Here is an 18,260-nt window from a genome sequence, read left to right as displayed (position 1 = left end):
GAAGTGAAGTGTTATTCCCATATAATCTCTCTCTCACACTCCAAAATTCACTTTAAAGCAAAGAGAACTTCAAAGGTTTTTTGTTTTTATAACTGGAAGAAGGGAGATTTGAACTCTGCTCCTTAGACAGGGAGATCATACACCAACCAATGAACTAAATACTCTGATGCAAGAGAATTTCAAAAGTTGAATTGGAAAATGAAAAAAAAAAAAAGCAAATCAATTCATACTCAAAACATTCAAGAAGACTAAGTTCAAAAGCACATACGAAATTTGGAAGAACACAAAAACTTTTAAGTGAAATTTTACTTAAAAGTTTTTGAGTGTATGAAACTTGAAAGCATAAGAGAAATTTGGAAGAACATAAAAACTTTCAAGTAAAATTATAGTTAAAAGGTTTTCAAGCATACGAAATTTGGAAATATACAGAATCTTCCAAGTAGAATTTTTCTTAAAAGGTTTCAAATATGAAGCTTGAAAGCACATGAGAAATTTCGAAATATACAATTACTTCCAAGTGAAAGTTTATTCTAGAAAATTCTCAAGTATATGCACCTACTTAGTTTATATAAAAGTAGAAACATGCTTTTTTATCATCTAAAAATGTATATATTTATGTATAATCCATCAAAAATATTGTTTATTTTTGTATCCAAATGCATTTTTTATTTTTTTCAATAGAAAGGAAAATGCAAGTAACAAAACGCCACTAAAATGAAGCCTTAACCTATCATTAAAGACCAACAAAATGAAAGAACAAATCTTTTTCTGGCACATGCATCTTCTAAATCCAAGATAATGAAATAGAGAACTCACCATGTTATAATAGAAAAAAACAATATTCTTCCTTTTTTCTGCTTGTCAATCCTTCTTATCAATAACATCAGTGGAAGAAAAGAAATATTATTTTCATTCCTTTCACTTTCCTAATTCTTCTATTTCCTTCTTATCAAACAACTGCCAAGAGGTTGTTCGTCTGCAAAACATGGAGTTGAAGTGGTTCCATCATTAAGTAAACTTTTCTGAGTATTGGTCCCATTGCTAATGCTAGGGTAAAGTTAAAAAGGTTAAATTGTACTTTTAATCCCTATAGTCTATAAAAAAGATGAATTTAATCTTTGAATAATAATTTATGTAAATTAAAATTTTATATTTTTTAAATTTGTTAATATCAATCCAAACCGTAACACTGTTAAATGTGTTAATATGATGTTTGATTAAACTAGCAGGGCATTGATCATGTTGACGTGATATTTTTTATTGACGTGACGTTAACTATATGCTAACAAAACACTGATCATGATGACATGTCATTGATTGGACTTATAATAAGTTTATCTTGGCGTGACAGTTGTTGACTTGTCGAGAAATATTAACATGACAATTGCTGACATGGCATAAGATGAGCAGGTGGCATTTAATTGATACCAATTGACAAAAAACCTCAAATTTTATCCCCAAACATCCTAACGCTAAAGTAATCGACTTCAAGCTTGGATGGAGGGTTCAATGAGACCCAGGCTTAGCTTATTTTCTTTGAAGCAGATTAACAAAAAAAAAAAAAAAAAAACCCTCCCCCTAAGAAAGAACAAAAAAATAATTAACAATCAATGAAGAAAAAAAAATTAAAAATCCAAAACCTTAATAAAGAGAGAAACAAAAGTTTATGATGCTATCATGGAAGCTGCTCTCCAATAAATCAAGGAAAGGAGGAAGAAAACTACGGACGAAAATAAGGCTCAGAAAGCAGAAGTAGCAACAAGGTTAAAAGAAGACAGGGCAAGGGTAACATTCCAAAGGATTCTGCACCGAAGGGTACCAAGCTTTGGTGACGGGCTGTAGAAAACGTTGAGTTGCTATGTTATTATATGTTTTTCCCTAACCAGAGTAATAGTTACCATGCTCATTTTAAAGACATTGTAAGGATTGAATGACCCTGTTGGCTATGTTGTTTTTGCCTTTTTGCTTGTCTTATACCAGGAACTCATTTTTTAAGTTGAATGATCAAGTAATTTTATAGATTTTGACTTCATTTTTCACAAAAAAAAAAACAATAATTTCTCGACACGTCGTCATTTTTCACTACGTTATGTCAACTAGTGTCACATTAGCACAAATCCTGTTATCAATTCAATCAATGCAATGCCAACTTGGCCAAACGCCAACATACATTGGTGAAATTCTAACGATATTAGGATTTGGATTGACATTAACAAATTTGAAAAATATAGACTTAATTTACACAAATTATTGTAAAAAAGATTATACCGACTTTTTCTATAGAGTAAAGGGACTGAATACATAATTTTACCAAGTTAAAAAATTGGATGTTTATTTCCGTGCACCAATAACCGAATGTAGGCACATCAAAGTTCAATTATAAAGATCACCCTGCAGACTATAAGTTTAGGACATTCTGTAGGAAAGCCTAAGAAAAGAGGAATTTGCAGTACCTCCAACCAAATGATGTATTAATATGATAGAATTGCCTATAACTTATGTGCCACAGCTTAAAGAGGGTATAATACAACACTCCACCAAAATGAAATTTGGAATATCAAATCAGTAAACCTTAACTCATATCATCAAATAACAAAGAAATGACACAAAAGGCAACAAGCTTATAGAAAACCATACAGGCAACAGGTTCATATGAAAACTGCGTGCTAGCTATTAGTACAACTGCTACCCACCATAATGCATTCCAAGCATTTAATCATCTTCTGATCATTTTCATCTTAACTTTTCTTCACTATGAACTATAATTATTTATCTTTTTGAATTATAATTAAAAACAACAACAATCTCACCTTCAACAACAGCTCCTGTCAATTTGTTTGTTTAATTCAGTTTTTGCCACTCACAACTGTAAAAGTGAGATTTCAACGAGCAAGAACTATGATATGAGATTAGGGACTAGATTTTAGGAAACTCAACAAGCGAAATTAGATGCGAGAAGAAAGACTAGATAGAAAACAATAAAATTGAGCTCATTAAGTCATTTGCAGTGCATATTTAATTCTGGAAAGAGGTTTAGCATAATAAGTTTATCAAATGTGCTGTATAAACCATTAAAAATGCAGCACAACTCTAAATGCTTTTCTAAATACATTTTAATCTGATTTACTAGGGAAGTCAATTCTTCAAAATCTAAAACAGAATGCACCAATGCAACAAATGCTCCTAAGCATAATCCTATAAGTTGAACATTAGCATATATTGCAGGCAAAGGCAGCCATATCCTCAAGTTCAATACCATTATCATGCACAGAATGCCTCAACAATCAAGTAACTGATCTACTATAAGCTTCATTCAAGTAACTTACATTTTCCCTCAGTCTCTTCTCCCTTATAACTTCCTAATGATAACTCGGAATCCACTTCTCCTAATATCTTTGTTAACATTCCCCAGTTTGTTTTGGAACACCTTTGCTTTAATAGATCCTAGTCACCGGATTCATCTGAAGAACAGTTGACTCATCAATGGAAGTTAAGTAAATTGATTGTGATTCTACAATATCAATTTTCTAGATACATTATCTCCATCCTGTTAATCCATCAATCCAATCCATAAACTTATCCAATTACCATCATAAGCATCAAAATTCAAATCCAAAAAACAGTGGCAAAGCCAAATTGTTTCACCACTAGATTCGACCATAAAGAACAGCCAAACCCAAAGAAGGCAAGGTAAAGAGATAACCAAAATGACTTAATTTCAGTTTGAACACCAATCACAGTCGGTCCAATAACAAAAGCAGAGATACCGGAGAAGTGAAATCCATACGCCCTAACTATTTTGCAAAAATGTTCAACTAAATAAAACACCATATTAGTGAGTACTAGATTCACCTAAGATAAGCAGGGATCTTGATCCGAATAAAGAGCGTACTCATCACATAGGCAATGACAATCGAGGAGATACCGGCGGTGGCGTAGGAGGCCTTGACACTCTTGGCCCTGTTCTTATCAAGGGCAAGATCCAAGAGGACAATCCCAATGCCACCAAGCACAAACATAAACCCGGAGGAGAGTCCTTCAATAATGTACTGACCGTTGACTCGGCCTGGAAGGAAGACAACAGGGCGGACGGAGCCAGTAGCAGGGTCTTGGGTTGAGCCGATGCCAGGGGGCTCAACGATGACGTCGTAGACGATGCCTGAGACTACCATGAAGTAAGTGAGAAGGAGGAGGGAGAAAACGGTCATAGGGGAAGGAAGGGAGAGCGACGGGAACTTGAGGCGGAGGCGCGGGGGGCGAAGGAAAGAGTAGGGGATCACTTTCAGGATGTGGAACATTGGGTCCATCGAAAATTGGGACGAGGCGTCTGCTGGGGTGGCAGCGCTCGTAGATTGGGAATCTGGCTTCGGAGCCATTTTTTTCTGATTTCAGACGGATCTGTTTCTTTCTCCCTCTCTCTCCGATCTGTGGTCTAATCACTTTTTCGGGGTTTAATAACGCAGAGACGATAGAAGGGGTATGTTTGGTTGAGTGGATACGATATTCTGTAATAATGGAATAGAACGCTGTTTGATTCAAATTTTGATATACGGATTTTTAGCTCACCCACCACATTAACATTAACCAAGTAAAAATAAAATTCTTTAATACTTAAACTTCAATATCAAAAAGTTTTTAATAATTAATTTGATAAAAATTAAAGTAGTTATTTTTCCCCAAAGGTGATTCTCATGTCCTTTTCTTGTTTTTAATCATTAAATCCCTAATAACGTACTTAGTTAGAGGAATGGAATAATCATTCCCCCCTATTCCTAAATTTTCTCCAATAATTTGTTTGCTTCATAGGAATAACCACTCCTAAGAATGATCATTCTTGAATAAACCTGAATAGCTATTATCAAAGGAGAACTTAGTAAGGGTTATTCTAAAGATGAGGGAATAAGTTATAAATTTTATTAGATAAAATCACCTTTAAATAAATTTAAAAATTACCATTATAACATAAATTTAATTTCAATTTATGCATTTTCTTTCACTGTCTACCCATCTTCTACCACTTTCATTCTCTTTCTAAAATCTTTCAATGAATGGTGGCGGTGGTACCATGCCGGTTGCAGAAAACACTGATTGGTGTTCCCTCTCCATATTTGATTGCAGGAAGTGCCACTTTAGTGCTTCCTAACTAGATCCAGCCACGAAAAGCACCAATCTGGCACTCTAGTTGCCAGATCCAGCTATAGGGAGCACCAAATTGCTCTATTACACTAGCCACATCTTTAGTGGCTAGTTGGTGAGAAAAAAGAAAACAACAAAAAATTGAAATTACTAGAATGGAAAAAACAAAAAGAAAAGCTAAATATTAATACTTTTTTTAAAATTAAATTAAGATTTAATTATAAATTATTAATATTTTAATATTTTAAAAATAAATATTTTATATTATAATAAAAATGTATTTTTGTCATTTGTCACTTATTCCTAAAACTATTCAGACCAACCAAGCATTAGAATAAGTCATAATAGCAATTCTCGTCCCACTTCATTCCCATGAATCAAATTATATAATAACTATTTCTCTCTTATTTTATTCTCACGAAATGGTTATTCCATTCTGCAAACTAAACACACCCTAAGAGAAAAGGTATTGCTGAAACCCTAACTGCATGTTTGGTTGGGGGAATGGCTAAGCCATTCCCCCTCTATTCCCATGCCATTCCGTTTCCCTTGTTTGGTTGTCAAACAAGAGGGCGGAATAGGCATTCTGAGGAATAGAAATTCCTCAAATATGGCTTTGGGGTGGGAATGGCTAATACCCGCTCTCTCCCCGGTATTATCTATTCTCTGACCGGGGGAATAAGTTTAAATTATAATTTGACTATAATACCCTCAACTGTTTAATTAAATCACCACTTTATCCCTATAAAAGCTATTTTTTTTCTCTCTCTTTCTCCTTCCCCCATCTTTCTCAGCAGATTCAACCTTCCCGAAAATCATATTCTCTCTCAGCCGACCGTCTTCCTCTCCTCTATCAGCCACCCTTCCCCCGTGTTCATCTCCTCTCTCAGCCAGTCATCCTTCCTCCTTCTTCATCTCCTTTCTCAGCTGGTCATCTTCCTCTCTCTCAGCCGTGGGTCTTCCCCTCGCTCTCACCCGTGGGTCTGCCCCTCTCTCTCAGCTGCTCACCAGTGGGTCTGCGCCTCTCTCTCAGCTGCAGATGAGTAGGGAACTTGGTTGTGGCCCTTGGATTGGGTGGGGGAGAAATGAAAGGAGGGATTGCTAAGTCATGGAATGTTAACAGTGAAATTTGGGAAGAATTTAAGCCATGTGCGCGAAGCTTGACCTGACGGTTGTGGATGTTGGAGCAGACATAATGGACTGGAATTTTGTGGGAAGAAAGGAGGCAGGATAGTTGGAGAAGCTGGTTCAGATGGCTCTGGCCAGGGAAAGGCACAACGATCACAGCAACTGGGGCTTGCTTATGGTTGATTGAACCATAGCTTTGATGGCTGGTGTGGTTGGCCATTCGTAACACTTAGCAAGGACTCTCGGTGCTTCTGTTGTTTTAAGAATCTTCAACTAGGAGTAGGAGTTGGCTCAATCTTATACGGCTAATTTTTCCTGATACTATGATACGTTGGGCACAATTTGAAAGGAATGTATTGGGACACATTGGAAATAAAAGACTAGGAACATGGAATTGGAATGGCACATTAAAAACAGAGAGCTAGAAACCAACCTTTTGATGGTCCACTGCTTGGAATTTACCATATATGAGTACTACCGTCTAACACTTGGTAATGCAATATTCTTTTTCTATTTGGAAGCCTTGTTTTCTTATACCGAAAAGCTTTAGTGAAACAATATGACTCAGTCCTTTGCAGCACAAAAGTTGACAGCAAATCAGCTTCAAGCTATTAATTATTATGATTATAATTATGATGGATAATTATCTTTTGGGATAAATGTGTATTTAAATGATAATAAGGATAATTTTATTTTTTTATGAAAATAATTGTTAATATGGTCAAGGGTATATTTGTCTTTTTATCACCTATTCCTTTCTTATTCCAATCTTATTTCTACCAACCAAACACTGTGATAAGTCATAATAGCAATTCCTGCTCTATTCCATTCATAATACCAAACAAAGTAATAACTATTCTATTCTATTCTCACTTTATTCTATTCCCACAGAATAGCAATTCTATTCTATTTCTACCTATTCCGCGAACCAAACGTGCTGTAAGGGCATGCTTGGATGGGGGGAATGGAATAGCCATTCCTCCCTTATTCTCATTCTTGAGATAAATCTGCATTTAGTTCAATGGAATGACTATTCTTCAGAATAACCATTCCAAGAGAAGCTTGAATAGTCATTACCAAGGCTCCCCTTGGTAATAGCTATTCTAAATTGTTAGGAATAAAAAAAAAAAGTTGATTAGACAAATATACCCTTTTACAATGTAAAAAATTACCTTATAAAAAAATACTAAACTTATTTTTTTCTCTCTCTTCCTTACTACTTCTCTCTCTAAAGCACAAAAGACACAAAATTTTTCACTTTATTTTCAAAAAAAGGGGAATGAAAATATTTAAATATTATTTAATATATTAATATTATTTTACTATAATAAATATTATAAAGCATGTTACTTAATATTATTATTTGAATATAATAAATGTAATAAAGAATATTATTTAGTATTATTTAAATTTAATGAAGAATATATTTTATCTTTTAATATTAAATATTATTTAATTATAATAAAAGGTTTAATTATCTTCTAATACAAAATATTATTAAATTATAATAAAAATATGTTTTTATTTTGGTGAAAATATTATTTAATTATAGTAAAAGTTATTTTGATTTTATTGCTCAGAATATTTTTATCTTTTAACAAAATAAATTCTTTAATTTTAATAGAGAGTATTTATTTCTCATCATAATTTGTTTGTTTTTTAATTAAAAAATCTTTAAATTTTAATAAAGGGTATTTTTATCATTTACCCATTATTCCTTAACCATTCTTAAAATTATTTTTACCAACCAAATAATGAAATAAGTAATAATAGCAATTTCTATCCGATTCCATTCCCATGAACCAATTTACATAATAGCTATCTTTCCTCTATTTTATTCTCTTTGAATGGTTATTCTATTCTCATTCTATTCTTTCCAGTAAACCAAGCATTCTATAAGGGTATGTTTGATTCCTAAAATGGAATATAATGAAAATAAATAACTATTCTGTAATAATAGAATAAGAGAGAAATAATTATTATGGAATTTGATTCATGAGAATGGAATAGAAGAGGAATTGCTATTATAATTTATTTTACTATTTGGTTGGTAAGAATACTTTCAAGAATAATCGGGGAATAAGGAGTAAATGACCACAATACCTTTTAAATATTTAAATAATAATATTAAATAATATAAAATAAAAAAATAACTGAAACAATTAAAATAATCTTACTCAACTAAAATAATAAAAATTTATGTTCCTATGGTTATCCAAATAATAATAAAACAAATCTATATCTTTAAATTACCCTCTTCCAAATTTCACATTTTATAATATGTCGACTAAATTCATTATATCATCCTTTTCTTTTTTGTCCTTTGGCAGATGGAAAGTTGGAATCCTTGTTATGGCTTTTTAAGGATAAGTATATGTGATGGCAATAAATTTTTTTTCTCTTCTTAAGATATTTCTATCCCTCTATCTTTCTATGTTCAAACATTCAAAAACAAATTTAATTGAAAAAAATCATAAAACTTTGTAAGGGTTGCTAACAAAACCTTAATTTGGTTTTTAAAATTTATGCAATCTTCCATTTGCAAGTCATTTCAATTTTTTTCTTAACTATACACAATAAGTCATTCACTCAATTCCATCTTTTTTCTTTACTTCACTAAATCAAGAAAAATTGAGAAACACAATAAGGTTGTTTTAGAGAAAGAAGGGGTGAGGAAGAAAGAGAAAAAACCATAAATGGGGTTGCTTTAAAGAAAAGAGTGAGCAAGAGAGAGAAGAAAAACCATAAATGATGCTACTTAACTTACTTTAGAGAGAAATTGAGTGAGGAAAAGATAGGAAAAATAAAAAATGGGGTTACTTCAAAAAGGAGGAGTGAGGAAAAGAGAGAAAAAAAGAATGGATTGATATTATATAAGAAGGTAATTTTTGATATCGTAAAGGGGTAATTTCATCAAATCATTTTTTTCTTATTCCCACTGGTTTTGAATAAACATTACTAAAAGGGGCCTTGGTAATGCCTATTCTGACCCCTCAAGGAATGCCCATTCCTATGAACCAAATGACTTTTTTGATTGGTAATAAGAATATCATTCCCTTGAACCAAGTACGTTATAGAATGGCCATTCCCATAAACCAAATGACTTATTTGACTAGTAATAGGAATATAAGGGGAATTGGATAGCCATTCCCTTGAATCAAGTACATTATAAGACAGAGAAAGAGTGAGGATTCTCATGTTCCTGTTATTCAGCATGTGTTGATGTAGTATTTAGCAATTCAGAATTAGGATCCCTATGAGAAAGTGAAAATGTAATTGAAGAGGAATTGGTGAATACAAGAGAAGTTTCTGATCAGATGGTTGGCGATATTGAAGTGTTGGGACAAGAAACTATCACGACCCGGTACTCCCACGCAGCCCGTGACAACCGCCGCGACGTCCCCGATAGACATTCATTGCTCGGAATGCCAATCGGAACCTCGCAAGGCTTTAATATTAGTTTTTCGCACTTCCCCTGTGAGCAATAGTTGTTAAGTATTATGTTTTGAGAGATTATAAACTATTTCGAAGTCAAAACAATAGAAAAATATTTTTTTTCTCATAGGGGTATTTTGGTCATTTTTTCTCAAAAATCTCGAAACTAGCTAAAAATGTAGTATGCGAGTGAACAACACATATTTCATAATCAAAAATCAGTTTAGATGTCTAAAACATTCATTTGAAATGAAATTATGACTATTTGAATATAATAAAAATATTCAATAAAATATTCTATTTTCTTATAAAACAATATTTATAGAGTTACCGGTAAATAATTTTTGTAGCGTAAAAGCTAAATAAATTCATACATACTGTAATACAGATAACCAAAGTATAAAATTTAATTTACAGTGACACGTGGGCCCACGAACAACCAAAAGTATCCAAAGCGGTAAACCTACAGTTTTTGAGGATGTAAGTCCAACTGTAGCCCTCAACAAAGTGAGCTATCTACCGACTATCCTAAGCCTGAAATGGGTGGAAATGAGGGTGGTGAGATTATATAATCCTAGTGAGTAAACAAATACCATCTAAAATATTTAAAGCTGAGTAAATGGAGACAGATAAAATAGTTTAACATACTATAATTCGTCACCTTTCACCTCATTTCAACCAAATAAAATCAATTCATATAAAAACGAGTAATCAACATGGCTTATGAATTTCTTAAAACTTTGGCTCGTACCAAAATCATTCTCATACTCAGTTATTAGGGATACCTTGGCCGAGGGCTATCCCAACGAGACTGCCAAGGCTGTTAAAAAGTTATATACGCATAAATCATGTTTTTATTTTGAAAACATAACCGTTCCTTGGCATTGGCTGAGTTCACCCTCACGTGGTGGTTTGGCATGAAGTGAACTCTAAAGTTTTAACCTCAAGAGTTATCCAACCGCACCTCTCATACTAAGGTATGAATATAATAGGGTTACCGTGCCCCTCAATAGGTTGGTCCACGGAACCTGTCCACTGCAGCGACCAATTTATAACCCACCATACAATAAAATTTACGATAATATGACATGACAATTATTTTATTTTACAGCCTCTCAAGGCAAATTAACAGTTCATACATTTTCAACAAAAATACCAATTCAGCCATTCATACAAATATTATCATAAGCCATTCAATTCAAACCATGATTTATAACACAACAATTAGTCTCCAATTACTCCATTTTCAAAATCATCTTTCAATTTTAAGATAATTTATAAAATCATTTCATTTAAACACATTTTGTTTATAAAACATAAAGATTTACCATTTAAACTCATTTTCCATAAAATCACAAAAACGAATTAAAATTCACTTCAGATAATCAAGACGATAGTAAGGTTACTCACTATTTTGAGAGTCGAATTTTGAGTACTCCGATTCTTGATCCTCGGGTACTATCTTTTTACTTTTGCCAGAATGCTCACTATCTAGACATAATGCACAATAAGCCATTTACTACATTTGTGCTAAATTGTTATAAAACCAATTCAGGCTCTATACTAATGCAGGAAATAGAATGCAAATTGTTCGGATTATCGTCTAAACACGGTGTTCTACACAAATTCAATTGTGTACCTAAATAAAACGGTATTGGCCTAATTCGATCTATCACTCGATTAATTGGCCAATATGTCCAATTTAACTCCAAATAATTCCATTTTTCTCCCAATACTCCAAATCATCAAACACAAATTAAATAACTTGAAATATGGCAAAATCATCCTCACATTTTCTCTTGAAAAATTCGGCCATGGTGGGTGCATCAATACTATGATTTTTCCTACTTGATTTTCTCACCATAATTCATCATTTCCTAACCAATTCACTTGAAATAAAATCAAATCCACCATCAACACTCTACAAGGAAGATTCGGCCAATGATGAACTCATGAGGAATATGTGAATTTCAAGCTTAATTCTTACACTTAACACCATAAACAACCAAAAACATCCATATATCTTAAAAATCTATCTAAATCATCATCAAATTCTCTCTCCTAGGGTTTGATCAGCACACTATCCTTCATGATATCTTGTGATTCAACCATGGAAAATAAGAAAAAATGCTTAAGAAAGATAGATCACAAGCTTAATTGAAATATCTTACATTTTTTTCACTTGTTTCCTTGAATTTTTCCACCTAGGGTTTTGTTCTTCCTTTTCTTCCTTTGTTCTTGCTTTGGCCGGCCATAATGAAGAGAAATGGGCAGATTTTGTGCTAATTTATAAGGAAAATAATAAAGAAATAAAAGCTTGACACTTGTCACCTTACCATTGGTCCATTTTTAAATTCTTAACTATTAAGCTTTCTTTCTCCACCACATAAAATCCTTCAATTATCCATAATAATATTGGGTAAAATCCATGTGCTGGACAAGTGTTGGGTGGTGTAAAATTACAATTTTGCCCCTGGGGTGGCAAAATGACTATTTTGCCCTTACGTTCGGAAAAATGCCGAAATTAAAACTTTTCACTTCTCAAACTCAAATTATGTTCTAAATAGTCAATCTTGATCAAAAACTTCTTCCAACATTCCAATTTTAACCTCGGGTGGCAAAATGACTATTTTGCCCCTAGATCATAAAAATTCTAATTTGACTCCAAATCGGTCATCGAACTCTGAATCACCATTTTAAGTCATTCTAGAGTTTTAAAATTCTCAATTTTATCTTAAAATCTCTATTTGGACTAGTTAGAGGCTTAATTCAACTTAATTGTACCATTTGGTACATTGCCGTCTTTTAACGATTTTTGAGGTACCCAAGTAAGCAAACATGCATTCTTATGTAAGAATGACATAATAAACATATTGTAGAGCTGGGCTTGACAAAAACTGTAACGGAGATTGAATCCATACAAGGTGATTAGGCATGTCTCTTGTTTAAAGGGACTAAACACCAAGAAGCTGCATCTTATACAATAGATTCTTTAGAGAAAGAAAGGTCGTTGCAATGAGGTAGGTGAAGAAATTCACAATGAAGCCAAAGATGACAATATGGTCAAAGGCAATATTTTACAATTTGGAAATGCCATAAGCACAAAAAGAGAAGTTAAGGTGGGGAAATCTAACATTTTTGGAGTCTCAATTTGAAGTCAACCCACTAAAGGGGCTCAACTAATAGATTGGAATTGAAGTACTTCTTAAGGTTATATTTGAGGTTTTAACATTTGCTACTATGGTTGCAACTTTTACCCACAAGAACAACAAGGTCTCAAGACATATGATTGCTTAAACCAAAAGGCAACAACCAAAGTTAAATCATAAGAAATATAAACCCTAATAAAATTATGTTAATAAAATTTATTTATTTGAAAAAGAACTATATTTTATTACATTGCAACCATAAAGGAGAAGAAAAAAAAATTATTTTGTAATCTTTAGTTCTTGAAGTTGTATAATTTTGCCAAATTTAATCTTTAATTGAAGAAGAAAAAAAGGATGATCATGATGGAGTTGCTGAAAGATAAAACAAGAGGAGAACAAAAAACCATTGAAAGAGTTAAAGAGAGAAAAAAACTTATTATTTAGGTATTTTAAATATAATTATTATTATTTATTTTATCTTATACCTATTTTTAAATGAACCTTTTAATATTTATTATTAAGCTCTTATAAGTTTTGATTTTTACCTTATCAATGAAGTGGCAGCATTTGGTGAGTTGGTAATGTATAAAACCCCAAATATAACTTATTATTAAAAAGTTTATATTTGATGCACTAACAGTGTATAACTTTTATACATTATGAGCTCACTAAATACTACCACCTCATTAATGAGGTAAAAATAAAAATATATAAAGATTTAAAATTAAATAACAAGTTTTTTAATAATTAATTAAATAAAAATAAAATAATTTTACTTTTCTCTCGAAAATCTCTTTCATTTTTTAATGTATTTTTGGTTATTCTTTACAAGACATCCAAAATAAAATTTTTCTTAAGCCATAAAAGAGAAATTATTGAAACCTTAAGAGAGAGATTAAGGAATTTGGTAAGGAGATTTTGAATTTTGTTGAAAGAATAGGAATTCAAACCAAAATACCACACCTTTTTGAAACCTTAAGAGAGAGACATTGTTGAAACCCTTAGAGAAAGATACTAAGGAATTCGATATTTGATAAGTGGATTTTGGGTTTTTTGTTGAAAGAAAAGAATTCAATTGTAGAAATCACTTAAAAATATATGTCACTAAAGTCAACAAGTAAAAAATTTCTTAAAATCTTGAATTATGCTAATGTTCTTGAAGTTACACAATTTTGTCAAACATAATTTTAATGAAAAAAAAAAGAAGAGAAGAAGATGATGGAGTTTTTCAGTTTTTTGAAAAGTACACAATTTTATTGCTTAATGCCAAAGTCAATGCAACTTTGAACTTTATGATTACAGAGATATACAATAAAAATAAAAATTAACCCCAAAGCCCATTATGTCCAATTTAGGGATATTGAATACATCAAATTATAGCCCATCAAAATTCATTTCTTTGATAATTCAACAAATTTCTAAGAAAATTTTTTGAGCTTTTTCCTAGCCAATCTGTTGGAGATGAATTTCAGAATCCAAGCTTTTATTTACTGTCCAAACCATGTGGAGTCAACTTTGATAATACTAATTCCATAAAATCTGTTGTCTGAAAACAACCCAACTCCATTACCATTTTAATTCCTTTCAATTCGGTCCAAAACAGTCGTCACCACATAAAGCTAAAGCAGTCATCCAATTAAGTCATTAATCCACAACATTAAATCTGTCCATAGCATAGCAACAAACTACTATCCAGATCATAAAGTGCTGTCCGAACCTTTGCATGAGTACACGATCAAGTAGTTGTCATTCACCACAAAAATCCAATGAAATTAATACCACACCACTATTGGCTCTACATGCAACATTGGGCTCAAACAACTTAATTAAAATTTTGAAAGCAAATGTGTGAAATCCCACCTTAGTGTAAGATGTTAAGTTAAGAAATCCTTAAGTGAGCATGTATGTTTCTTGTTTTGAGCTTTAAACAAAGTTTTAAACTTGGAAAAGTTTGTGTTTTTGAGACACTAAGATGATTTACAAAGTTTAGTAGAAAAAAGAGTCCAAATGGACAAGTTTTTAAGTTTGTTTTTACTTACTAGAGACTATCTATCGATAGATGTTCTTCATTTATCGATAGATAGCAACCTAGAAAAGATTTTTTAGGAATTAAAGAACATCTAGTGATATATGTTCATTATCTATCGATAGATCAGGCCTATTTATTAATATTAATAGATGGGACACATCTATCAATAGATAGCAACCGAGAGCTTTTAAAAACATTCTAAAGCCTCATTTATCGATAGATGATGTTGTTTTTTAAAAAATAAAAGGGGTAAAAATGTATTTTTACACCTTAAACTATAAATACCTCACATTTTATTAGGGTTATTAGCTCTTAGTCATTTTTGGAAGTCATTCTCTTAACTTTGAGACCCTTTCCAACTATTTTTAACTCAAAACACCATTTTTTAAAGATTTGAGCTTGGTTTTGTGTTTTTAAAGCAAAGGTGATATTTTCACTTTTGAAATCTTGAAATCTTGGGTTTTTAACTTTGAAAATATTGTGTATTGTTCCAAATTTAGTGATTTCTACAAACTAAAGGCTTTGGATGGATTTCCTTTTTGTTTAGAACTCACATAAGGTAAGGATGACGGATTTATGAATTTTTTGCACATTGGTATTTGTAGAAAGTAAACTTAAGATGAAAAATTAATTTTAGAACAATCCAAATAGATTGGAAAGAGGTTAGAATGTGTAGTACTCGATTCCTAGACTGAATATTGATGATAAGAGTTATTGAATGTTTAGGAATGATTGAAACTTCAAAGGAATTGTCGGAGTAGTTTTGTGCTTGATTACAAAGGTCAACTTTTCAAGGTGAGTGGATATAACACTTTCGAAACTATTTGAGTATGTAAAGTTGAAAGCATGGTTTCAATGATTTGATGGATTATTGATGGGCATGCCTTTCATAAATATTTAAATAAGGAAAATGTGTTTGCGTATGAGACAATGTTTTGGAAATGGCTTTCAAAACTATTATGTATTAGTAAATATCCTACTATGTATTAGTTTTTAACAAAGGGGACAACCCTGTCAATGTTTTTAACATTTTTCTCGATTACTTCGACCTCTGGTCTAGTGTGGGTACAAGATAATTAGTCGAGAAAGTGATTGTGGATGATTAAAAATGCTCATACATGTGAGTATTGTGAATGTGGATTGTTGGAAGTGTTAGCTCAATGAGCAAGTAACAAGAATGTCCAAAAAAGAGGTAAATTGAACTTTTAAAAATTTTGGAGAATGAAAAACAAGCTACTATATTCTACTATCATGAATCTCTAATCGACTATTGTTGTGATCTTGTTAACCAACTAACTTCAATACCTTTCAATCAATTTTATAGTCAACTATAAAAACTTAAAGATTGATCTTATACCAAAAAACTCATTTTAAAACTTGTAAGAGGAATTTCAACAAAAATACTTAATGTACATGCAAGTTTTAATCAAATCTACTCAATTAAACATAGGCAGATGATCACTTTAAAATGGTTAAAAAGTTCTTTAAAAGTAAATCAAATAAACGCAACTTAAGAAAAATATCTCAAGAAGTCTTTTCAACAAGAAATAGGTAAGAAATGATGGTAGAAAAAGATTTGACAAAGATACCAACCAAAATGTGAAAAGTATGAATAAAACTACAAGCACTTTATGAAATTGGTTCTCTTGAAATGAAATATAGCAAAACAAAACAATGATAAAATGAAAACACTAGATAAAAATCAAAACTTATTCGAAATGGATTTTCTACTTGTGTTAAAATCAGAGCAAATGATTTTTATAAAATAAAGTTTTAACAATAAATCACAAAGCATAAAAGTAAATCAACACATAAAGATTTATAGTGGTTCGTCTTTTCAAGTGCCTACATCTACTCCTTTGGTTCACCAAGGAATTTCCAATGCACTAAAAAGATTCTTACTTTTTAACAAGAAGCGATAACCTTACAATGGCTTTTAAAGAGTTCAAGCACAAACCCATGGTTTTAATTGGTTCACCACAAACCCATGCTTTTAATCAGATCACCATAAACCCATACTAGCTTTTCAAGGCTAAGTTAGAACCTTACAAGGATAGCAATAGTGCCTGTAAAATAGTTTGGTACAATGGAGGAAGAATGCCTAACATTGAGTATGAAGATAGGGTATAAAGATAGGAGTGCTAACATAAAAAAATTTTAACTCAAGAAGCCTTGGTTTTTCTCATTTTCTTTCAAGATTTTGATCCTCAAGAGTTTGGTCTTTTTCTTTTTTCTTCCTCAACTTAAAATGCTTTCAAATGGTTCTTTTTATAGTTGAAAAAGTCTTGGAGCTGTTAGAGGTGATTAAAGCAAGAAATTAGTCATTTTCCTCTTGAATTTTGTATCTAACTATCATCTATATTCAAGTATCAAAGTTTCTTTAGTCGATCCACCTTCAGAAAACTTGTATTTTTGAAGTCTGGCTTAGTGTAGTTGACTATGGCTTCTCTACAATCAACTATGTTTGTGTAAAGTCAACTTTTTCATCTTTTGACTTATTTGAGTTGCCTATAGGTGTTATAAGGTTGACTATGACTGTGTATTTTTCAAGTTTCCTTGTCCATTCTTACCCATTCTGCCATAAGATTGACTTGCCTTGCTCTAAGATAGATTGGAGCTTTGTTTCTTCAACATTCCTTGATATTTCTTGCCTTGCTCGAAGGACAATGTTGCTTTGTCCACCCTTCCCCATTGATGTAATTTGGTTCCTTTCATTTCATTCTCCTTTGGTTGTTACAAGGGTGGTCAACTTTGTGTTGTCGTCCCATTTAATTCTTAACCTTTCTTTTTTCATTATATATATATATATATATATATATATATATTTGTTTTTAATTTAAGGATAAGTTAATTGCCCATAAGTTCTCTAATTTTTCTTTATTTTTTATTTAATTTTTATTTAAGGATAGGTTTTTTTTTTCATAACTACTGTGGATATTGTATATCTTGTTTAACTATTGTAGATGTTATAAATATTTTATTGCAAATCTTTAAAGAAAACTATATGCATTAACTAAGGGGGAGCAACTCATTATGCATAAAGATTTCGAGCATTCATATTGAATATAGACATTACATTCTCAATCTAGGAGTGTTTGTCATCATAAAAAATAAGAGATAGAAATAATGTTAACTCTATGTGTTTTTGATGATAATAAAATATTCTCATTTATTGATGTTTAATTATATTATTTAAGTGTGCAGGAAAAAACTTAAATTCATTAATATATTTGGTATTTGAAAGCAAGTCAAGATGCTTGTTCAGTTGCAAGATGGGTTAATTGGTGAAACAAGCAAAAAAAGAAAGAGCTTTAATAAAGATAGATTAGTCTTAACTGATTAAAACAAATCCTTAATCAATTAAAACAATTATGGGCAATACA

The 18,260-nt window shown here is 31.6% G+C and overlaps 1 protein-coding gene across 1 annotated transcript; it reads right to left on the bottom strand.

Annotated features, from left to right (window-relative positions):
• Nucleotides 1-3,691: 3,691 nt before the first annotated feature.
• LOC18589457 (uncharacterized) lies at nucleotides 3,692-4,441 on the bottom strand. The gene has a single exon (XM_018126560.2). It carries the CDS (start codon nucleotides 4,374-4,376, stop codon nucleotides 3,849-3,851), a length of 528 nt encoding a protein of 175 aa, XP_017982049.2. The 5' UTR covers nucleotides 4,377-4,441; the 3' UTR covers nucleotides 3,692-3,848.
• Nucleotides 4,442-18,260: the final 13,819 nt, after the last annotated feature.

Source organism: Theobroma cacao, chromosome 9, assembly GCF_053813885.1.
Source record: "Theobroma cacao isolate CCN51 chromosome 9, ASM5381388v1, whole genome shotgun sequence".
NCBI lineage: Eukaryota > Viridiplantae > Streptophyta > Magnoliopsida > Malvales > Malvaceae > Theobroma > Theobroma cacao.
The sequence above is the reverse complement of the archived record's forward strand: the minus strand, read 5'-3'. Positions and strand labels throughout refer to the sequence as shown.

Coding starts and splice junctions, on each gene's coding strand:
- LOC18589457 (XM_018126560.2), bottom strand. CDS start 4,376: ATGGCTCCGAAGCCAGATTCCCAATCTACGAGCGCTGCCACCCCAGCA.